This window comes from Mesitornis unicolor, unplaced genomic scaffold (genome assembly GCF_000695765.1).
Source record: "Mesitornis unicolor isolate BGI_N332 unplaced genomic scaffold, ASM69576v1 scaffold29373, whole genome shotgun sequence".
NCBI lineage: Eukaryota > Metazoa > Chordata > Aves > Mesitornithiformes > Mesitornithidae > Mesitornis > Mesitornis unicolor.
Window position 1 is genome coordinate 2,956 of NW_010174427.1, and position 24,767 is coordinate 27,722.

The following is a 24,767-nucleotide window of genomic DNA, read 5'->3' on the forward strand; positions in this document are numbered from 1 at the left end:
TGAGATGGGGCTGTATGTCGGGGTCATTTCCAGTTCAGCTGTTCCGTACTTCCTCTGTTCAACATGCTCTAGCTAGCGCTATCCCTTCATTTATCTGAGTCCTTCAGCCTTTCCAGTGGGCGATGGCAGGGTGCCATCATCTGTCATGAAGCTCCACTGGAGCTCCATGAAGTCCCAGTATTGGCTGGAATTTCCTAGAATGTGACTTTTTAGTACAATTACTTTTTCCCTTTAATGTTATTTCCTAAAAAAAGACTTTCCAGTCAGCAGGCCTTCGCTCAGTCTTTCTTGATGCAAGAGACAAACCAAACTGACTGGCAGTTTATTTGAGTGCAGGCCTGCAGGATTTTGTCATTGTTTGCACCCACCGTTACTTCCAGAAGAGTTTCAGGATTGCCCATCCCCTGCAGTGGGAATTTCCAAAGTCATAACTCTGGAGCAGAGACAGAGCAACTCAGCAGTACAAGCAAGTATGTAATGATAAGGCACTGAAAGCTAAACACAGTTAAGATTTTGGCATAGAGAACAGATTACTTGCCAAATAGCTGTTCTCAAGTCACTAGCAATAGTAATAGAGATCCCACTTTGTGATAGAAGCAAGATGACGAAGCTTACCTCTTTGCTTAGCTTGGGCCAGAAAATAGTACCACAGCTCCTGGAAGGTCTGAATCACGCCTTGTCCGTTCTTGTATATTCCTGTAGGCTTTCTTTATCCACATGCTCTAAAGGTAAGTAAATAAATTATTTCCTTTTGTACTAGAGAGGACAATAACACTTGATCCAAACCTTACTTAGGGCTACCTGTTTTTAAGGGTACGTAAGGAATTGCTCTGTTCATAGTAACTCCTGTAGGAAGTTTAGGAGCAGGACTGAGATAGTATTTTATTGACAGCAGCATGTAAGTCACCTTGCAGCAAGGAAAGCCTGTTGCTCAACTGAAGTGCAGCTGTCTTTTGAGTAATTTGCTGTTGTGTATTCATGGATTTTTGTTCTATAACAGGTACGTAACACTACTGATGTGGTTTATAAACCCCAGCTTCTGAAAATGACAGTTCTGTGTTTAAGGAAGTCACTCTAACAGGGGTGTATACATACCCAGGGTGTGTATCAAACAGGAGGCAAGTACAGCCAGGAAAAGAACAAAACTATGTACTGCTACTGAAGCCAATCAAGTGTAATATTTATTACTTTCTTGTGAACTCAAGGCTAGAAAGTCAGAATACTTCTGTATAATTAATATCTCTTTATTGTACAGCCTGCTTAATAAATACATTTATCAAATGAAACTCAGCAACTCCATACATTAAGCTGTAGCTGACTGTACAGATGGAAGATCTGGAAGCAGCAGTATACAACCCTCCTGTGTACGAGCAGAGTTCCAGTCTGACTTTTGAAATGCAGTGAGTTAGGAAGGCAAAAAGTTTAACATTTCCAGTAGCTGCTTTTTATATCCATTTGAACTCTGCGGTCACTTCACTGCACAGACTTTGCACTACTGTTTTGTGAGCAGAATTTGAATGTGATTTTCAAAGTCATAATAAGAATTTTTTTGTTTCCTATAATCAGAGGTGAAGGCAGCCACCTTGGCTCTCAGCTCGATTCAACCCATTGTAAGGACAAAGACGTATTACTGCACATTGGGTATCGGTTATAACTGAAATAATATTCCAGTGTTTGTGCAGAAATAATGTATTTCTTTTCAGTCTTTTGTAAATAAAGCCATAAAAAGGGAGTTGCCATGACATTAAATGTATAGAAACTGTATACAAACATTTTATGTGATCATCAATATAAGTAGGTTTTTTCCCCAAAAATTGTTTCCCTATGGCCTTATAGAAATTAGTTGTGTACTACCTGTTTTCTAAAAGTGTGTATTTACTGAATAACAACATAATTGACTTCTGACTCTTTCTATATACTTCATGGCTACTAAAATACTTGAGATTTTTGTGTGTTAAATCAAAATACAGTATTTCCTTTTCTAGAAAGCACACTTGAACTCTGTGTTCTTATGTGATACCATCATAATTTTTATACTTCCATTCTGAATCAGGAATATCCTGCCACATGCAGGAATTATTCCTGGTTTCCCTCCATGTCCACTGGCAACTAAGACCTCTGTATCTGAGACAAGAGAAGTCCCCCAGTGCTGAGCAGAGCTCCTGAACAAGGGAGGAGCCCTTGCCAGAGTCAGTTCTACTCAGCTGGACAAACCCAGCCGGACAAACCCAGCCTCACCAGAAAGGTCTTCTGATCACACTTCACCCACTGTTGTTTTCTCTCCAATTGTTTTTATCAGCCATAAATGTTTTTGAGCTCCAATCACTACGTTTGTTTCAAACTTAAAAACCCCCTCTCATTTACTCACCCCATGTATCTGGTTTTTGTTCCAGAAGACACTTGCAGAAGTAGCAAAGTGATGTGAAGTTGTTTTCCAAGATGACTCTTCTACCTGGAGAAAATTCCGATTATGACTATAGTGCCCTGAGCTGTGCTTCAGATACATTCTTTCCAGAAACAGAAACCCTTAAGGGAGTCTTTTACCAAAGAGCCAAGCTAATTCACCCTCAAGAGGATCTCCTGAAAGGCTTTCACCCTGATGATCGGAAGCATCATATTATTATAAACGTAGGGGGCATTAAGTATTTGCTCCCGTGGACCACGCTTGATGAATTCCCATTGACACGTTTGGGACAACTAAAATTCTGTAATAATTTTGATGACATTTTAAACATCTGTGATGATTATGATGTAACGTGTAATGAGTTCTTTTTCGACCGTAACCCAGGGGCATTCAGGACAATCCTGACCTTTTTGCGGGTTGGAAAACTTCGGCTCTTGCGTGAGATGTGTGCACTGTCATTCCAAGAGGAGCTGCTCTACTGGGGAATTGAGGAAGACAACCTGGACTGGTGTTGTAAAAGGAGATATCTGCAAAAAATGGAGGAGCTTACAGAAATAAATGAACGGGAAGATGACCTCATAGAAAATGAAACAACAGGTGAAACAGTAGAGGAGACAAAAATTGGCTTGTGCATGAAAAAGTTGCAAGACATGGTGGAAAGGCCCCAGTCTGGCCTCCCTGGAAAGGTGTTTGCTTGTTTGTCTGTTATATTTGTAACTATTACAGCAGTGAACTTATCCATCAGCACCATGCCTGACCTGAGGGAGGAGGAGGAAAAGGTAAGTTAGATTTTCAGGATGGAAAATGGTATGTGCTGGGAAGAGCAGAACAAGTACAAGGTCTGATGGTATTGATTTCAATAGAGATTTTGCAGCTGTCTTTAGAGAGGGAAAAATAATACAAGGAATATTTGAAATCTTACATGACTGTGTTCAATTACTTGTAACAGAATTAATCATATCAAGTTTTATGTCCAAAGAAAATGTTGTTAGTGTGCACTCCTCTGTACAACTGTATATTACCTTGTTAAGCTTTTTATTTGCTATTTAGAAAGCCTTAAATTACCAAGCAATATCTTCTGTTAAATAAGTAGTTCCTTTCTAAGTTTTACATTTAGTTCATTCCAATTTGTCAACATGTTTCCCCATAGCAACAGCTTCAATTCCTTTAATACTTTGGGTTTAAAAAAAAACAGCACAGAAACCTCTCTTCCTGTCACCGTACCAACTAAAATAGTTATTATCCAGTGCCGATTACAAACTCCTCTTTCCTGCAGGGTGAGTGTTCCCAGATGTGCTACAATATTTTCATTGTGGAGTCTGTCTGTGTGGCATGGTTTTCCCTGGAGTTCCTGCTAAGATTCATCCAGGCGAAGAGCAAGTTTGCATTTTTGCGGAGACCATTAACCCTGATAGACATAATAGCCATTCTGCCATACTACATCACTTTGCTATTAGACACCACTTCAGTGGGCTATAAAAAGCCCAGCTCTGGGAGTATCTACCTGGACAAAGTAGGTCTGGTCCTCCGCATTCTCCGTGCCTTGAGGATTCTCTACGTCATGCGGCTGGCCAGACACTCCCTGGGGCTGCAGACGCTGGGGCTGACTGCTCGCAGGTGCACCCGGGAGTTTGGTCTCTTGCTGCTCTTCCTCTGCGTGGCCATCGCACTGTTTGCACCGCTCCTGTACGTCATCGAGAACGAGATGGCGGACTCGCAGGAGTTTACCAGCATCCCCGCATGCTACTGGTGGGCTGTCATCACCATGACCACGGTAGGCTATGGAGATATGGTTCCCAGGAGCATTCCCGGCCAAGTGGTGGCACTAAGCAGCATACTGAGTGGCATCCTCCTCATGGCATTTCCAGTCACCTCCATCTTCCACACGTTTTCACGCTCCTACATTGAGCTAAAGCAAGAACAGGAAAGAATAATGTACAGGAGAGCCCAGTTCTTATTAAAAACAAAGTCTCAGATAAGCAATGTGTCACAAGGGAGTGATATTTTATTCCCCAGTATCTCTTCTGAGACTAGGGACAATGAATGAAATGTAAGGTACTATTTCTCATGATGTCAAGTAATGTTTTGTTGTATCAAATTCCGTCTTTTAATTTGCTTTGGAAGCATTTCAGTTAACTCTTACATTAAAATGAAGAAAATAAGCTATTAACCAGGAACTGATGTGTTTTAGGAAGTCTATTATTATGCTGTTTCTCCCCTCCTCTTCCCTCCAGTATAATGTATAGGACAGATCTTTCACTGAGATCATACAGTGGGATTTTAGGAATTAAAAGTTCTCCGACAAAAAAAAACAACAACAACATATAATTATGTACTTGACAGGCTGTTTTGCCATTCATAATACACATTTTTCCAACCAAATCGCAATGTATATAATCATTAAACAGGCTGCCATTTTTCTTGTTCTTCTTGTATATAAATAATGTAAATACAACAAAATTAATGGTTAAATTCTCTCCCAGTAAAATGCCTTAGAGCGTAATGGAAATAACCACAGATGATTGTCCCATTGTGCTCTTAAAAAACATTAAGATTTGTCATTCACAACAGCAAATGTATATTTCTTTGCAAGTCAGCCCTAAACATACCAGAAAGGAAGAATCGAGCTGTTTGTATCATAACCTTGCTAAAGATGTAAATACTTAGAGCTTACCAGCTTCAAAATGTAATTGAAGTTACAGTGTTGATCCTATGTCATTGAATGCAGTATTCACAGGAACAAAGTCTTTGAGCTTTGTAGCATTTAATATTATTATCAAGAGGTTACTAGCTGCAAATCAAATGAAATATGCATGATGAGATGCCAGTCGTTCCCTACCATCTGTTTCCATGTTTTTACTTTACCTCAAATATGAAACAGGATTAAAAGAGGCCTGTTTCCAGGGGACACCCTACCATTACTTGGCAAATCAGCACTGCAGATACCCATTCACATTCAGCATTTGGTTCTTTAAAAGGAGCAGAAAATATATGGTCGTGGGAAGTTGCCAATGATGAGAAAAAGAAAATATCATTTGAGTCATGGAGTGGGGGGTACTGACAGCTTTAAACTTCACTGCCCTCAATCATGAGGGATGTAAGACTTAATTAACTATACCTTTGCCATCATTACAGACATCATAGTAATGGAGAAAATTTTAAATAGGATATGAAAAAGCAATTAACGTCCGAAAACACAACCATCTATTCTTCATCCACACGTGTGTCTTGGACTAGGTTCCCCTGCTGAAGCCAATGGGAGCACATGGGTCAATGAGACACTCAGGTCTGGCACAGATGTCTATGGAGATTAATGACAGACATCCCATTTATTTGAGAGTGAATGAGACTGACTTGCAGACAAGAAGATTAAAAAAAAAATAAATCCACTTGTTTGATGTATGTTTAGAGGTAAAGAAAAGGTCATCTTAAGAGTTTCACTTTTGTAACCCTCTTTTTTAGTAAATGTACTTATTAACAGATAAGAGCTAGGGAAATGTAGAAGTTCCCATTGCATTCACCAATGCTGCTTTACCTTAATTTTCAGAAATGCTATTGCTTATTGGCATTTCTGGGGCAGGTTGCTGGAAATGCCAGAATGCATGATGGTTTTGTCATTTAAATTAAGGTCAAGGACACAAACGTCCTTTCAAAAAAGGTAGAATTAGTTCCTCAGCCTATGCTGTTTGGTCAAGCTCACTTTACACTGTTTTTCTTTTCAAATGTCTTTAAATAAGAATTTGAAACTGTTCTGATATGCTTGAAGAATAATTCCAAAACTTTTAAAAATGCGCTTTATAAATAATTAGGGCTCTAGCATTCTTCAGCCTCTTGTAGGTAAATATGCCTATGGAGTATGACTGCAGAGTGCTAAAATACAGTCTAAACTCTTGGCAAATAATTATGTGCCAGAGCTACGAATGTAACCAGCTTTTCACTCTTGTTCTTCAGCTTTAATTAGAGTTGGACAAAAACAGGAACATCGTGACAAAAACGGGAGACATTTTCCATCCAAAATACTCTTAATTTCAAAACTGTTTGATCATTTGTAGCATTGGCTTCAACACGAGTGCTATACATCCTTCTACCTTTGTGTCAGCATTCATTATAAAAAAACGATAATTAGATTAGTCCTGTGAGCAACAGTTGCTTATCGAAGAATGTGTTTGACAGGCTGAGCCATAAATAAGCTGTAAGTGAATGTAAGGAGAAATCAAGACTTACCAAATAAAACCCAAGCTTATTTCCATGTTATGCTAGCTAATAAATGCTGAAGGTCCACCCATTTTCTCAATGTCTTTACATTAAGTTAATGTTCACTTATTTCATGCATTGCTTTATTTTTTTAATCCAAAAATTATAGATTGATTCTGAAGTCCTTGTCCAGAAAAAAAAAAAAATACCACCCTGAAGTGGGGTGTTGGCTGAGCAAACCCCTGAAAGCTTCTTGCTTGTTGCAAGTTCTGCCTAAGCCAGGAACAAAGCAGCCATCCAGGATGTACCCCTATGTAATTCTGTACTTGGCAACACATGACTTGTAAGCATATCAACATGTTTTATTATGAATCACTGTAACTAACTTGCTTATGCTTCACAGGAGGTAATGCATACAGTAGTCCTTATGCTAAATAAATCCAGCTATACATCTTAAGAGCACAACATTAGTGTGAAACCCACATGCTGTGTTCCAGCTTTTACTGTGAAGGCTGAACGTTTAAGATGATTATGCCTCTTTACAGTATATTATCTGAATTTTTATTCAAATTCATGAAAATTATGGATTGATTCAAAAGCTGACTATTTCCAGTGACATAACTGACAGCTACAATGTCAGCTATGACTCCTTTTTTGCATTTTAAGAGCATGTGCAGTCAACAAGGAAGTTCCAATAAAAACTTTATGCTTTTATGAAGTCAAAAGAATTGTTTGAATTGCCACTGATAAGTGGTGCATGTCTCCAATAGAGATAGGCTTGCATTGCTATTTATATTATCCTCTGTATACTGCAGTAATATGTACAGTATGAATTCAAACAGCAGTAGCTGTATTAATTTTGATTAATAAAGTGTTAGGCTCTCCTTTCATTTTCATGTGCTTCTTATGGTACAGAAAGACTGTCACACATGCTATAGGAATGCTTGACAACCTAGGCTCAAGAGAAGTCAGCAGCAGCTGAGGGAGCATTCGGGCTATGAGCATCGCTAGGCAAAGCGGGCTGGCTGTGAAAGAAAGCACTTGTTAGGAAACAAAATTATCTCAGTACAGAGAAATCTAGGTACCAATTCAGCAACTTGAATAGGGAAACCTCTTTCTTGCGTGTTGTCCCAAGAATCATAATCACAAGTATTGAACTGTTAAATGGGACATAGCTTTAAAATATTTTTAAACATTTAACCAAAGAATCTAACAGATTCAGAAAAGAGCAGGTAAGGATCTGTGGAGACTAAGAAAGAAAAAAATTCCTGACAAAACCAGAATTTCCAGGTAAGGTGGTATATTACATTACTCAAAATCTTTCACTTCTCTGTCCTCTTTCCTCAAAAACAGTAACAAAACCAACAAAAATTACTTGGCGAGTGCAACACTGATAAATATACTTCAAAGAACATCATTTACAAGGTGAGTTGGAATAATTTGTATTACACTAACACTCATTACAGGGCAAGGTCTTAGGGAAATTTTTAATTAGGGAATACAAAGGCTTGTCTCCATTTGTCCCTGTATGTTTTTTCTGCTGTAGTTCAGTACTCCAGATTGCCGTGGTGAGAGGCTTTATTAATGTTATTGAATAGTCAGAGTCTATAGCAATATCCAATTAAACAATTAAAAAAATCACACAGAACTGAATCATGGATTTACACATCATCAGATGCACGTCTGGGAAGAAAAACTGTCATGCTTCATACATTCATGACTTGTGTGGGTAGAGTTTAACTGGGTATTCAAGCTGATGCAAAAGCAAAGATTTTTGCTGTAGATGGTTCTCATTCCTACTACTATAGCTTTCCTCTCTAAAACCAAAGACTCATAGGAATCTCTGTGAACAAAACCGTTCCACTCCAATAGTCCTTGAGGCTATAGACTGAGACTCAAGAGTAAAAATCTGTTTTAGGCATTTAATAAAGTGCCTGAAGTGGTGGTCAAAAGATCTGGAACATCACTGGGGAAAATGTGGCCTTGTCAATTTTTTATTTTTTATTAGGGGGAGCCTAGAATAAACTAGATCTCTAATTCAGGTGTCGCGTTAAAAGGTCAATGTTAGGATAAATGAATTGGAGTGTTGTTCTTCAATTGCACAGAAGCACCAATATCTCCCAGCACTAACTCCACGTTATTTGCCCTTTCCACATCTCATTCACTGTATGTGGGGACCAAGGAACATGACGCAACACAAAGAATCTGGGTCCAGAGAAGTCAGCTTGTTCTTGGTCAGGGTCAGCAGCAAATACAACAGTTCTTGGCAGCTCATCTCTGACTAAACTAGTTCTGTTCTGTACAATTATAGAAATTTTTTTCGTATATAAGAAAAAAGACTAGTAAGTTAAAACAAGAGGAAAGGAACAGATACTTCTCATTAAAAAGCTACAAAATTCCACATCCCTCTCTTGGGTTTGCAGCAGGCTAACATCCAGACTGGATACTCTTAAACCTACACAGATGTAATTGTTTGCGTTTATCAGAAATTAGACAGAGAAGTCACAAATGTGTCTTTGAAGACTGTGACATCAATCTCTGCTCACGCATCAGGCAGTGACATTAACCCCAACCTGATCAGTTGACCTGATCACTCTGACCAGGTGTCAGAGTTTCACCATTTTCACACTCATCACTCACCATTTTCATTTCTATCAGTTTTTACAGTAGCACATGGCCCTGGTTTTTCTGTACTAATAGTTTGTTGACAAGGTCTGACAGTTAATTTAGTATCTGTCTATCCAAAAGATGATATGGGTACCAAAAATACAGGAAGAAAAAAAAAAGGTAGAAAAAAAAAGTAGTACAATGCCTCCTGAGATCGTGGAAGTGTGGTATCCCACGGGCACGAAGAATGCAAGCTACAGAAACCAGACAGAACCAAAGGCATGAAACCAGAGCTCAAGAGAGGGGATGGATGTCACACTCGTCAACAAAAATACATGTTAAAAGTTCTATTGCTAAAACAGAAAATGCTTAACACGAGATTTACCCACTCACTCATTTACCCCTTCCTCTGTGGCATTTTAACAATCCCATTTCAGCATTACTAATGATCTCAGTGTTCCTAACTTAGCAAAGATTGTACAAAAAACAGGAAAGTGAAGACCGGTTTAGATCCAAAACTTGTACTTCACTGAATCAATTAACCTCTTTGCAGATTCTGTCTTGTCTTGTAACATTAGAGTGAGAGTCCTTAGGACAGGATTCCTTGTTTGGTAGCTGTCAGTCACTATGTAAAATCATACACCACAAATAAAGATATATTCATACACCACAAATAAAGTCATGGAAAATTTTGCCGGGCTGCCAGACTGAAAAAGTTCAGAGTTTGGCCTATTAATTCTTAACAATAAAAACTAGACCTTCCTCCCTTTTTGTTCATTGTTTTTCTTTGTCATTTTCCAGCATCTCATATCTTCTGAAATACTCCCTAGAAATCACTAAAAATATTACAAATGCTATTAGCCCTGCCAAAAGCATGGTGAAGAAACTGAGGATCATCATATCAGAGGATGTTTCTGCCCTGTCCAACAGGGCTTTTACTTTCTCTTTGCCTGTGGGAACTAATCCAGAAGCAAATGTCACTTCAACAGAAATAAAGTTCTGCCATAACTGGAAACACAACAGGCCAATTAGGGTAATTAAAGCATATTTGCTACACTTTATAAATATTAATTTGTTATCCCTGAAGCCCTTGTGACATGAGTTGAACAGCCTTGTGCAACACCAAAGTCAGCTAGGGCACACAAACACATGTAAGGCTGTCAAGCTAAGGTTTCAGCTTCTCCTCCATCGAGTACCCTTTTTAATGGCTGTAGTCTTGTAGCCATACTTAATTATGGTCAAAATTTTATTCCTACATTCATTGTGGGTCCAGGAAACCAGGGCTGTAAACGACAATAATTAGCTTGCTCAAATGACTGACCTGGAATACAAGGACTTCCCAGCCATCATCTGGAGATTAGAATATTTAAAATAACAAGGCCATTTGTTTTCAAAATTGGACAGCTAATTTTACAGCTCTCAGTCATGCAAGTAAAGTGATCAGCAAGTATAATAAAGTTTATCTTTCTGTTAAATATAACTATAATTTAAATGGTGCCTACCACAGGAACAAAGTTGTGCAGACTAGCATAAGTTTCTACAGTTAATTATATATAGAAATAAAGTTTTGACACAGAATTGCTGAATGAAAAAATCAAAGTAAAGCCACTCATTTTCACCAGTGATGCACCTCAAGTCACAAAGAAGCTAAGTGATATCATCCATAACTGTTATAGCGATAGTAGTTCCTGGGTCAACCAAGGAAAAGACGACTCGGTTTAACTCATAAATAGAAGCACATTTTGGGAACTCAGAGAAATACTATCCTCACACAAATCAGATACAACACTAGAACTGCAGGTGTCTTTAACTGTGAAAAGGAATGTTTCTGGGGACGACCAGAGCCAGGAAAGTTAAGACTGTAAAGCATCATATGGCACAGTAAGTGGGTGAAATTACCTTTTTAGGTAGGTGAAAGCAGAGAGCAAAAATTCAACATGGGCATCACAGGATGAAATTTGATGGGAACAGGAAAGAAGTTTCAGCAACAATAGCATGAGGTAAGGCTGCCATCCTCATCCCACCACAGAGGCTTCTATAAGCCCTGAAATTGCATTAATGAAATATTTCTCTTGGTCTGACAAGTGTAAACTTAAATTTGCATTTTTTCCCCACTGACTCCTTGCTCTTCCACTGGCAGCAGGAGCTCTGGCCTACACCTAAAGAACTTCAGGCACTTGCACAAGACCACAATGCATATTTAAGTTTTTGCAAACTACTGATATGCAAAGCCAAAGGGAAAGCTTTCCGTGTAAATTGAAATTTGCCCTTATTTGCTGTATTTGAATATGATTGCATTTCTAACTATGAAAGTTTTAGAACTCAAAACACATGACTAGCCCCAGAGGATGCGATGGTCAGTGCTGCTAGAAGAGTCATACTCTACTGAGAAACGCTGTAAATCCAATCTGTGTGTCAGTGTTTGGGTAAAAATAACACGTTTTCATCAATGCAGAGCGGATAATGTGCCCGATTCGGGATCTTACATTGCCATCTACGGGCCACTCACGGCAGCTCTTGTCTGAGTCCCAAAACCCTCTCCTAAAGCATTAATCGGCACCAGGCACCTCCCAAAGCATGTATAAAATGTTTAGATTATTTCTTTTTTAAATATATAGGCACATATTTAATTCCTTGCACTGTTTGGCTTCCACGTATGTGGTCTCTCATTTGCCAGAGCAGGCTGTTAGACCTGCAAGGAAATTAGGATGAAGGTATCATTACCGTAGTTTGTGTGCATATTGACATATAAATACACATTAAAAGTATTCATGTAGCATTTATTTGGCTGGAATATCAGTGACATTTTTAAAAAGACTAATGCAACTTTATCTGACTAAAATTCACAAACTTCAAGGTCACATGGGGAAAATGCAAACATCTCCATCATTTGTACAAGGGCAGTCTGGTAAGTATGCAGTTATGGTTTCATTTATAAAACAAATTACAAGACCAACAGGCTGCATAGCAAGTAAAGTTAAGTCTTGTGGAGCCCAAGTGTTATCACTAGGGTGTAAATTTGTAGCTCGAGGTGCCACTCCATTACGATACAGGGTCATCTAAACCCCAGCCTGCACTGTCCTGTTCTCCCAGAGTTAGACACAAACCCACACCCACGCGTTCCTCACAGAGGCACTGATGCTTCCTGTGAGAGACAGATCCCCTGCTTTGGTGGGGTTACTTTTCTCTTTGAATAGGCTCCCTGGGGGGATAAATGAACACCAACGGCTGCAGAAGGAAGGGCCAAAAATTAGCGGTTTATAACTAGAGGGACAGTGGCAGCACTAATTTATAGTGACCCATGGATGAGGGAGAGGACAGATGTGAAGAAACATCAACAGACTGCAAACCAAGGCGTTGCAGAAGCTGGGATTCCCATGAGAACATTATTAAGAGAATAAATAGCAGCTGAGATTTATACAAAGGCAATCTTTAAAAGACTAAACTAAGTTATTAGTAAGTATAACAGGACCTTGGACCAGCCTAAAAGTAGGAGTTCAGAACTACACAAAGCGCTGTGTGCTTGGGTTATCTCGACCAGAACACTGATTGAATGGTATGCGTGGTGTGTGGCAGGATATCTCGGTCTTGGAACACCTGGCCATAAAGTATGGGAAATGATGGATGAGAAAGTGCTGTAGTATGTGAACATCCTGATTGGCTGTATAGTCGGGTCTTTATCTGTAGCTATAGAAGTAGAGGTAGAAAATAAAAACTTCACTTGACATTCATCTGCTGAGTCAGTTTCTTGATTTCAGCTCACCGCAGACAGAAGCAGGGAGCTGTAAGCTGCTCCCTGGGACGAGAGAAAGAAATGCTGCTCATGGCAGAGCAGTCAGCCAAGGATGCTCTACAGTTACTGTAAACCGAACCTTGTCTTTAGGAAAAGGACTTTCACATTCATTTCTGTAAACAAACAATATGGCATCAAGGTGCTAATCTCCAATTTGCCACCCAAAGCCTACCAACCTTGTGAGGTTCAGGCTCTAAATTAAACAGCCGAGCAGGGAATGTTTGCTTCTGACATTTGTTTGGGGTAGGAGGGGGGAATTAAAAATCTATTTCCAAAAGTGCACTAGAAGTCTTACAGAAGGGACAGTTCTGTAGCTTCTTACATCTCAGATAAAACGCTACCATGTTAAACTTCTGCAACAGTTCATTTTGCAGTAGGGATGCACACACATGTAGCATACTGCCCATCAGCCGGGAATAGACCAGCCTGCTCTTCCGCATATAATTTCTGCATGTGAGTTTGTCTCTGAACTTGTATTAGCAGAATTATTTAAGTAACTTTGTCACCCTTTCTACTTCTGTGCCCTCAAAGCTTCCTGGAGAGAGAAAAAATAGGTAAATGAGATAAACAGGTAGACATGAACAACAGGTACAGGGCAACCATGATAAATAAGAACAATTTTCCTGTACTGGAAGTACTTGCAGAGCAGCTCTCTCATCTTCCCAGCTGGGCCCCTGCAGGCATTATAACAGTTGTGAATCACAGGGAGAGCTGAAAGGGAGAGTAAGGTGCCCAGCGGAGTGAAAGGCTGTGCAAAATGTCATGACCTTTGTCATTCTTAGCAATTGTCACATTATGCTAGTAGAATAATGGCTCTTTTTTTGGTTTCTTCTTCTTAGTAGAATTGTACATCAATGCTGCCGTTGTTTTTAATCACAGTACAAAGGGAAAGGAAACATGATAAGAACTTACAAAATAATCAGCGTTGAAAAAGGCTACCAAGATGAAAACACTAAGTTTAAGCTTATCATCATGAACACTGAAGAAGTGATTGAGGTAACTGCATCCTAGAAATAATTACAAGAAACTTCATCTCAGAAATGGCGCTTTGAATGGACTGTAATACAGCACTAAAGATGCTTTAAGTGAGGAGGTTAACACTAATCAGAGCAGCAGATGAGGAGACCCCAGCAGACAGGACAGGAAAGGAATTAGATTATTGTTTAAAAAGTGTCAATATTCAGATATTCCTTGGATCAGGGGAGCAAGAGTGAGTGAGTAAAAGACAAGCACTGGAGTTTTGAGAGTTGAAGAACGCGTTGGTGCTCTCAGCTGAAAGGCAGGAAAAACAGAAAGACATAACACAAACTCAGTTCTAGTAAATTGAAGGTGAAAAGGCACATATAGGGCATTTAATGAGTTAATCCCAAGGCCACTGTCTCATCATGGGTGCCACGTCTGCGCCTACAGGGGGGGAGCAGACCCAAAACTGACCAACGAGGTGTTCCATTCCACATACATCATACTCGGTATAAAGCTGAGGGATCACGAGGGTCTCAACCCTTCTTCCATCTTGGAGCCCTTCCATCTCAGACCCTTCCTTCTGTCTCGATCCTGCAATGGCCGAAGTCTGAGCAGAACCCTGCTGGTTCGTCTGCCGCTGATCCTGATTCGTGTGCTCCTGCATCCTGCTCCCACCTGCTGCTGAGTCTGGTCTGGGACTTTCCCAGTGCCCTGCTCCACAGAGCCTCTGGTGACGTATTCGTCATTGGGGGAGGGTGGGGGAGGATTTTATATCGGTTTTGTATATATATTTGTATATATTTCATTATTTTCCTATTTACATTATTATCCTGTAGTATTAGTATTATTGTTTCATTAAATCTGTTAGTTTTATTTTCCAACCTGTAATGTTTCTCTCCCTTATTCTCTTTTCTCTTCCTTTCAGGGGAGGGGAGAGGGGTTAATAGAGAGTGTCTGTCCAGGATTTAGTGGCCAACCCAGCCCTAAAACACCACATTAACCCATTCAATTATAAAAGATTAGAGAATAGGCAAACAGAAGCCATTTTCCTTTCCTGCTGTTGAGACCAGAACATACCGGTTGCTTTTCTGTTGCTATATGGAGATGAAGAGCGTGCAGCTGTACGGCTCAAGTTTCTGACTGCATAATAAAATTATACTGTATTTGTGCTGTAAGTGACCAAGCATTTCTCATTGCTTCCAGCAGAGCAGACGCAATATCCCACTGCTTTGTCCAAGTCACACAATCCATCAATTTTAGTTTTTAGAGCTGTTGTAGAACACTATGCTTATTAAATTCCTTCCTTGGGATCTGGTCACTAAAGTAAGATTTAAACACAACACGCACACAGCAGAGACAGGGAAAAAGTGACTTGCCCAGAAGGAGTACAGCCAAAACTTAGCAGAAACTCTGGATTTCTTCTCAGTCTTTTGCCTTATTCATGAAATCATTACTCTTTTGGACAATCTGAGTTATTCAAGGAAAAAGCTCTGGGAAATCTTTATGTCTTCTTCCTAACCATGAGCTCTAATGATGTACTGCTTTTTTTCCTGCAATGTATTTATTTTCCCCACAAAGATTTTGAAGCTGCAGTGTAAGGTATGTAGTGGGGCAGGTATATTTAACTAATGGTAACACAAACCACAAAAGGTTAATAAATCAGTGTGTGTGTTTTCCTGCGGTTTACATTAGTGTTTGCTAACTGTCAACCAAATTTTGCTACCCTAATACATGTTAATATTTTACACTTCTTGTCTTAATGTAGGAGAAAACGTAGGACCACATCATGCTCACCAGAAATTCAAAGGACTGGTACTACCTCTGGGGAACTCTAGTTAGCCTCTGACCATAGTTATTGCTGCTTCTGATTGCCCTTTTCTTCTCCCAGCTACCCTCTTTAGTGATGTAACTGCTTTTTATTCAACACTGCTATTTCAAAACTACTCAATTATTCCTGACTGAAGTCCTATAATCAAACACAGCAGCACAGTTTGTATTTATCAAGCTTCTTGTACCATTACAAAATGGCTAATTCAGTGTGAGAGCAAGCTTGGAAGTAACCTGCCCTGTGCGCATAGTGACTGAGCCCTCCTTCAAGCAGGGAGAGGTTCTGGGTGGGAAGCACTCAGACCAGCATAAGAAAATATGATCTTGCTCTTTATCTCAGTGCACCACTCCACAGCATCCCTCACATGACAATTAACTTACTGACTAACCACTGCAAACCTGGGTGTGTTAGATACGCTTTGGTCTGAGCAATAAAGTTACACAGCTCCACAGCTGCAAGGGCTTGTCACCACCACAGCCTGGAGCTGCTCTTTGTATCACATTTGCTAAAATGGATCCATGTTTCTGATATCTCTAAAACAGGTAACACTCAGCATATTCATTGAGAAAGCACTTGCCAATAGGCAGCAAATTTTCACTTTACTGAATAGGTAACTGCAAACCACGCAAGCATGCATCTTAATTATGGAATATACTCTCTCGTTCTTCACTAGATTTCACTAAGCTGCAAGCAAAGTGCAGATGACCACTAATCCACAGTGTCTTTTCATTATCAGCACTTTGAAGAAACCAATTAATTGCCTACAACAAAAATAAACAAGTGAAGTTGAAGCTTTGTGTTTTAGTGCATTTGTTTTACTAACCAAGAGGCAATAATAGATCTTTGTATTTACAAGACAGCTGCAAGCTGCATTACATTTTACAAGGTAATTGTTCTTTCTGAAATACACAAAACCAGTTTGTAAATGAAATGACATTACATTATTCCTCTTCAGTTTCCTCTCACCCAGATAAGAGTACTTCTCAGATGACCTCTGATATATGTGACCTGCTGCAGGTCAATACATCTGCCTTCTCCCACAGGACACAGCTGCCAGCTTTTATTAGTATGAGGTGGTTACATGGGAATAAAAGGCAAAAGTTTTCAGTATTGTAAAGGAAGGAATGCAGGGACTGAACGTACTCTTACTCCAGAAGACCAAGCAAATCCATGTTACATTCTGACCCACAGCTCTTCTGAGTGTATCATAACTTTCCTACTGACATCAGCAGGCCCCAGCAGAAGAGCTTCAGATTAAAATCTTGCAAAAAGAATAAAACAGCAACCAATGACTTCCGCAGTTCTACAACACAGATTCTGTAAGAATGTTGTTAGGACTAAACTTTTGACACAATGAAAGTGGTCAGCATGAATTCAACCAGTGAAACAGAGAAAACGTAGCAGCAATTAACTATTACTTTTGGACAAGTACTGTTGATGTTCCTAGATTGCAGAAGAATTTTCTAAAAGTCCTATTAAAAGTAATAGATGACATAAAAAATATGAGTATTTTTAACTTGCAAGTAAGTTTTGCGTTTTTTCTTTACATCTGGCACCTATGCGTTAATAAACTCTTTCTAAACTTTTGTCTGCATGAACAAAAATCTTTTCTCCTAGAGAGTTCAACATTTGTCTTCTTGTTACTACCAAGTCACAATTATATCCAGGCAAAAGTAGAAGCCTAGAATCTTTTGGAGAAATCAGTTGCTCAGAGGTGAAGGAGATTTCAACAGCAGGGGGCTTTTTTGGTGTTTGGTTTTGTTTTCCTAGAATGTTAAACTATCTTGCTGCATTTTGTTCAAATGCACTGGAACACATGCACTTTTCTCTCCAGTCACTATAAAGATCATCTTCTGATGTCTTAGAGGCCACGAAAGTTTTCTAGCCCACCAGCTGAGAAACACTGCCCTGGCCTGCACACACACTGGCTAGACCCAGCTGGCAATTTTATCAAAACATTCTCATACCTACTGCTCCCCTCTCGGTTTTGGTTTTTTTTTTTGTTAAATTCTGCTCAAGCACTGAGCTAGGAAGTCAGAGACACTCATGAATCAAGTGCCACCAATGAAGTTCATGCTAACACAAGGATTTAACTTTTCTAAAGTATACAGTGATAAACAGGTCTTTAAGCTCCAGTGACAGAATGAATCCGTTTCAGGAACAACTCACCTAATTAACCACGACATGATTTAATGCATTTCATATGTAATATCGCAATAGCGCACTGCAGGAAATAACAAATACACCATCTTTTCATTTCTGTATTCTGAGCAGCACCTGGATTTCAATGAAAATCACAAAGATTCAAACTGATGCAAGTGCCATGACTTCACAAGACCTCTCCTTCGGATTTATATCCATGAACCAAGAGATCTGTCAGATTCTCCACTGCTAGCATAAGGCAGATGTTTAATTGCAGCATTAAAGAAATACAAGCTTAATCTCACCAATGAAGCTAAAGAGTCTAAAGAAAAAAACTTTCAAATATATTTCAACATGAGTTAAAAGATGTTTAAAATTATAGAAGCTTCAAACAAATTAATATTTTCATCCCCTCGTTTCATCACTTTTGTTACCACACTTTTCTTTAGAAAGCTAGGAGAGGACAGCCTGTTGCTGCTTTTGTTATCTGAAGTTTCTGCAAAACTTCAGCTTGCTGTAGGGTTAATTCATGACATTTGCACTGAACACACTTGCAGGATTTTTTCTATTTTTATCTTTTAAGTACTGAAAACAGCCATCAAATGTTTCTACAGTACTATGTGGGATGCTAAGTTCACAACCTAGTTTCATTACTACAGGAACCTGTCCGAGGACTGAGCACAGATAATTCTATGGGCTTGTTTTGATACATCAGGTCTGCAAGTTCAGTTCTTGTTTTCTAAAGAAGTCCAATTTGTTGTGTGGGGATGCTCTGACTTAGAGGACTTGGATTAATTTTTTTTGTTTAAGATTTTATTCCTTGAGCTCTGTTTTACAAAACAAGGACAAAAGATAAACAGTGACTGCAGTGACTCTGCAGATTCAAGATGTACGTTTAATTTTGTGCTACTGTTTCTAATAGCCTTTTCTTGAACAATTATCCATTTTGGCTGCAAAAGCATTTCAAAACAGCTTGTGAAAAAACCCTCAGGTTAAGTCCCCGAAACAAACAATGCTTTGAAAACTTACCCTAGAAAGATAGTTTCCATCATAATTTTTTCTTGAAATATTGTATTTACTATTCAATTGCCCTGCTCCATTTTATTCTATTTCCCCAGTCTTTTTTCAAAAGAACTGTACAACAATGCATTTCTACAAGGTTACTAAGGTTACTTGCATGTTACAACCTAGAGAATGATTTGGTTTATTAACTTGCAGTGCCACCTAGCAAACATCCTTAAAATTTTTTCTCCTGATGTAGTTTTACAAAGGACATCTTACTGCTTTCAGATACTAAAAAAAAAAAGGACAAACTGTGCTTGCAGTATTTTAAGCATCTAGTGCATATTTTTGTTCTGAACTGTTAAGTTTTTATTAGAAATTATGCTTACAAATGGGATAATAATAAAGATGTTCACATACCCATAATTCTGCTATCCGAACTTTGAGAACTAGTTTTGGACAGATCCCTTACACATTTGTCTACAAATAGTTCAACTAATTGTTGGAGGAGGTCTGCTGGTTGTTTTTTTTAATTACACACTTTGATAGTGGGTCAGTGCCAAATTTACTGGAGTTTCAAGATAAGAGAGACTCCTGTCACCAAAATGAGGATTTTAGTTTATCAAGGCACATCAGTACCTTGTATGTAGACACCTTTTAGATTTGCCTGAAACCCAGACCAGCTTGATTTGCCTTGCCTTAAAATAATAACCATCTCCCAGGACAAAACAAGTTCAGATATTTAACTCTGTGCCTGAACAGCAAGGCTATCCCATAGACCTACATGTGGGAGACATCAAAATGCAGCAATTCAGAATAAATGCTGCAGCCACTTTTTATTACTCTAAACCTGTAAGAGGAACTGCGGAGCTCCAGTGCCAAATTCCAGTAAGCCATTTAAAAGAGAATAAAACCTAACAAACAAAAAGCAGCCTTATGACATCAAGAGCAAGGGATAAAGAGAAAAATATACTTTGCTGACTGACCTTATCCTTTGATAGCACATCTTGGATCAACTACACTTAAGCTCCTCGAATAGAGCAGCTTGTCTTCATTCACAATGTCAACATGTACCAGTATTTAGACAGTACTTTGGCAGCGGTGATACGGTTTTATTACTTCTCTTAGGATTTCTAAGTAGAGTTCTGCTATTGTACTTCCTGGTGAACAGAGAAACCACTAAATGTTTTGTAGAGTTCAAGAAACAAAGAGAGTCAAAACAAAAGACAAGTTTACAATAAGAATGTTTTGGACTTAGTTATGATCCTATGACCCTTGATTTTTCAGCGTATCTCCAAAGAGTCCAGCACCACAGGAGGACTCCATTTACAGGAAGACACTTCAGCAAGCCAAGAGGAAAAAAAGAAATTAAACTTACTTTTAAAAAGACAATAAAATTCCCAGCATGTAAAGAATGAAACTTTGACAAGCACTATAGACCCCATCTCTAAGACGCATGGCAAATAATTTCATATTTGCTGAGAATTTAACTGCTATCCTAAGTCAAAGAAGAAAACCCTTTTTTATTCCTCTCTCTGCAAAGAAACCTACTTTTTGCATACACCCTTGAGATCAGAACTGAGCCACTAGGTCTTTCCAGAATAAACATCTCTGTAGTGTATGGCCAAATTCATTTCACATAGAACTTTCTTTATGCAAAAAATAACAGTAGCATTTTGGATGCTGTACTTCTATAAGAATTTTGGACCTTAGTCCCTGCAGCTTTGCAAGAATGGTCTGTCCAAAAAGCCATTAATAAATGTCGCGAAAACGGGGAAAACAAATCCGGTCTTGTGAGGCCGGCACCGAATATGCGACAGACACAAGTCAGGAAACAAACAGTAATCGTTTATTTACAGCAACATTTACAGGTTCTTTTGGATTGCCGGTGATAAACTGAAAAGCTACAGGTACACTAAAGGTTGTGTAACTAATATACTACCAACAACAACGCACTATGAAACACACAAACACCACCACCACCACCATCAGCGTGCCCACAGTGAGCCTGGCTGCCTGGCAAATAGACAAGCCCGTTTGAACAGAAATACAGTGGAGCAAAACCAATATGCTCAGGGAATCCTAGAAATGGACCTGAGGAGATATATAAAATACACTCAGGGAATATGTACCTGAGGAAAAATATAAAATACACTCGGGGAATATGAACCTGAGGAGAAAATACATCACTCAGTGTTAGCTGAGGTAAATAACCTTACCCACAAGGTGACCCAAGTGGTGGGGATGGAGAGGGAGCGAATTCGTCAATCCGTCCAGTTCATCAGTATGGTTCTGAGCTCATCCTGCCCCCCCAGGTAAGGGCTCCCATGTAAGTGACCTTGGCCAGCATTCCGACCAAGGGGGAAGGTTCTCATCACTCCATGGCTGGAGAAGTAACTCCCCCTTTCTAGTATGAATCTTAGGGGTTTTATTCCCTGATGTACATAACAGCAGGCAGGAGTGTGCCTGAGTGGATCAGACCACCTGAGGTGTTTGTCTTTAGTTATTACTCAGATTTCTGCATTACATCACCAAGGCATACATGCGGGTGGGGATGACTATAGACAATCTTATCACTTATGTTTATGTCACAAAGTCCGTTAATTCACACCTGCATGGGTAGAGGTAATGGCTTCTTTGTTTTGGGCGGAAAGAAATGGGGGGCTGGGACCATGAGGCCTCTGCCTCATCTCACACTCCTCCAAGCATCCAGATAACATCAGATATAGATCTAGTGATGGTTGCCACCTTGCCCAGTGCTGAGTTTCATGCTTCCAGGCATGCAGCTACATGGTGTACATGACTTGGACTTTGTGACTAACTTTTGCTCTCTCTCTACACCATTTTAATAGAAAAGATCCTTGAAAGTTTGTCTGTCATCAGTCTGACTTGACGTATTTTTTTTTTTTGCCAGTTCTACCAGTCCATGGTTTTGGTTCATTTTCATTTGTCCTCATCACCACTTTTCCACAGAGCTCTCCAGATCCTTGAGGTGTTTATTGTTTTCTATACAGCAGAAAGACTCAAGAGTCTGGTTTCCTGCATGAAAATGTGCTACAAGAAATGCAGTTACAAATTCACTACAAAAAAATCCTCCACCAAATCGCAGGCTTTGTCACCTCCTTTGTCTTTCACAGAGTTTGCATACGTCTGCTGCTAAAATGTTCTAACATGAGAGAAGACTTTTACACATGATTTCTATCCACTGGAAGTAGCACTCAGACTGATTCAAAAAGGCTCTCCCCAGGCCCATAGGTTCACTTGCTCTGAATGACTGAAAAGGAATCACTTTCTCAGGTCAGGTGGCTGCGTGACATACCAGCCCTTGTTTAGCATTGAAAGGTTGGGTATTAGAATTACTACTACTGTTACCTTTTATGTTTCAGTGTCTTCTTGACATCACAATAGAGAAAGAAAAATGAAAACATAGGACAGGCATTTCAAGTAACTCCTCTGGTTTCCAGTTCCCAAAAGCTGAAACCCACCAGAAGCCAGATGTTCTGACTGACCCAAGCCTCCACAGCCTGTCTGAAAAGGTCTTGACTGATGACCCCCGACTACACACCACAAAGCGTCAATTCTTAAGACATAGCCTTCAATGTTTTCACTGTCCTCTAAATTGCAAGAGATGTAACTGTGTTTATAACTTCATGTAACTGCTTCCTTCACAAGAGACTAAGATTATTATTGCTGGAACCCATGGCATGTTATAATAAAGCAGGAGGTGTGGATGTTCTCAAATTTATTTTACTAAAACATGACTTTTTGACTACTAATTATACTACTATTCTTTTTTTTTCCCCTGTATAATGCACAGATTAGTCATGACAGGTGTTTTTTTCCTCCTCAGAAAGAAAAGAAATACATACCTTAATTAATAAGAAGATAATTACTATGCTTAAGTGATGAGGACTCAGGCAGCTCTCTGTTGAGAAACTATTTATTTCTCTTTCTTTTCATTCAGTTCATCTATGAGAACTTTTTAGATATGCGTAACTCTTCATGCCAGTTAACAAAATAATGTAGTACAGCGAGGGATATGCAACTACCACAGCAAACCAGGAGAAAGCTTAGAAAATGTATTTGTACTTGCAGAAGGGAAGCCACATATGTTTTTTTTCCTCCCATCTCCTCTTCATCTCTCGATCTCTGAAATCTCCTAAGTCCTCACCAAAGCATTTTCTGTATGTTTTACAAAATTTCTGGCCTCAAACTTATTTTTTATTAACATTTAACCTCAGTTTCTCTATACAAGTTGGAGAACACACTTTTTTGCCAGTCAACAAAGGAGGATGGGTGACCTGGGAAGTTCTTAGCAGAACAGCCTTGCTGCAGGTGCTGTTATTTGCAGGGAACATTTCTCTTTCATAAATGCACAATGCTCCTACGGAGAACTAAAAGATGTTGACCACAACAGCCTTGTCAGCATCATCTTGGCAATTCCCTATGATAGGCTTAATAGTGCTATTGCCCAGTCACAGATTAACAGTTAGTTTGCTGTTTTGTTGTTGTTTTTTTTTATAACTGCATGCACTGTTTCAATTTGTTAGGCAGTTTTCAACACCTGACTCCTGTTCTTTGTCATTCTCCAGGCCATAATTACTAACCAGGATTCATTCTCAATCATCACATGCACAATTAAGTAGTTATTCAAAGTTTTCACTATTAAATAATAACCAAGAAATAAATTTCTTTCAATTTCCATGGGTAGCTTCACATTTTTATAAAAGTAATCAGACATCTACAATAATGCATTTTTTAAAAATTACCATTAAAAAAAGCAACATGGAATTTCGCCTGTTTTATCCACATGATGTAGTCATTACTCAGAGAGGATGTAACCCTATGGAATTTACTAAGAAAATGTGTTGGTTTTTTGCCATTTCAATTTCTAATACTGAGGAAATGTTGGGTCAATTTTACTGGCCCAAGCCATAAGCCCCCCTTTAATATCCTTAGCTAACACAGAACCAAATTTTTTGGCAGGTAACTCCTGCAGAATTTGTACAGCCTTCTGCGAGTCATTTCCTAGTTTGCAAACAACATATACGGGAAAAGATGCTTGGCCATTAGTTCTCTGCTTTTCTTCATAAATTCTTTTTTCTAAATATTCCAGGCATTTTTCATCTTTTTCTTCTAATTTATGCAAAGGAACATGGACAGCATGTACCAGGCGACAGATATCCACTTCTACCTGCGGACGAACATCTAACAGCACATGAGGAACTTGCTCATCCAACAGTTTTTTGTATTCCTCTACAGACACTCTGTCTTTACTGGACAGTAGATGTAAAGTCCTACACTTGTCTGTTGCAGAAGAACCACAAAATGCCTCGTAATCCTGCAGGCAGGTGACAGATGGATTGTCACCACAAACAGCACAGTCTGGTATCTTCGGTCTTAACTTGATGTTGCGAAATCTCCCTTCACGGGCATCAAACATCAGCATGAACTGATTGAAGGAGGAACCCATACCCGAAGCAATCTTCAGCACTTCCAAGGCCTGGATACACCCCATGATGCCTGGCACGACACCCAGCACTCCTCCATCTGCACAGTTAGTCACGGTCTCTGGTGGAGGGGGCTTAGGGAAGAGACACCTGTAGCAGGGCCCTCCCTGGTAGTTGTACACAGCTAGTTGCCCCTCCAGCCGGAGGGCACTGCCAGACACCAGAGGTTTCCCAGCCAGGACACAGGCATCGTTCACCAAGTACCTGGTGGGGACGTTGTCAGAGCAGTCGGCAACGATGTCGTACTGCCGCACCAGCTCCAGCGCAGTGCGAGGGCTCAGGGCACCACAGTAGGGCACGTACTGCACAGTGGAGTTCAGCAGC

The 24,767-nt window shown here is 39.5% G+C and overlaps 2 protein-coding genes across 2 annotated transcripts; one reads left to right on the forward strand and one right to left on the reverse strand.

Moving 5' to 3' along the window:
* The first annotated feature begins 2,439 nt into the window (after positions 1-2,439).
* On the forward strand, positions 2,440-4,451 carry KCNG1 (potassium voltage-gated channel, subfamily G, member 1). The gene is made up of 2 exons (XM_010181042.1): positions 2,440-3,183; positions 3,681-4,451. The coding sequence occupies exons 1-2, from the start codon at positions 2,440-2,442 to the stop codon at positions 4,449-4,451; spliced, it is 1,515 nt and encodes a 504-aa protein (XP_010179344.1).
* Positions 4,452-23,824: 19,373 nt separating this feature from the next.
* MOCS3 (molybdenum cofactor synthesis 3) lies at positions 23,825-24,757 on the reverse strand (the record flags this gene model as incomplete). Its single annotated transcript, XM_010181044.1, has 1 exon — positions 23,825-24,757. A coding segment is annotated over one exon (933 nt), but the record flags the coding sequence as incomplete, so codon positions are not given.
* Positions 24,758-24,767: the final 10 nt, after the last annotated feature.

What these genes read in the sequence shown, in the direction of transcription:
- KCNG1 (XM_010181042.1), top strand. Translation starts at nt 2,440, where the DNA reads ATGACTCTTCTACCTGGAGAAAATTCCGATTATGACTATAGTGCCCTG. An exon ending in TGAGGGAGGAGGAGGAAAAG is followed by an intron (nt 3,184 to 3,680) that starts GTAAGTTAGATT and finishes TCTTTCCTGCAG; the next exon opens with GGTGAGTGTTCCCAGATGTG.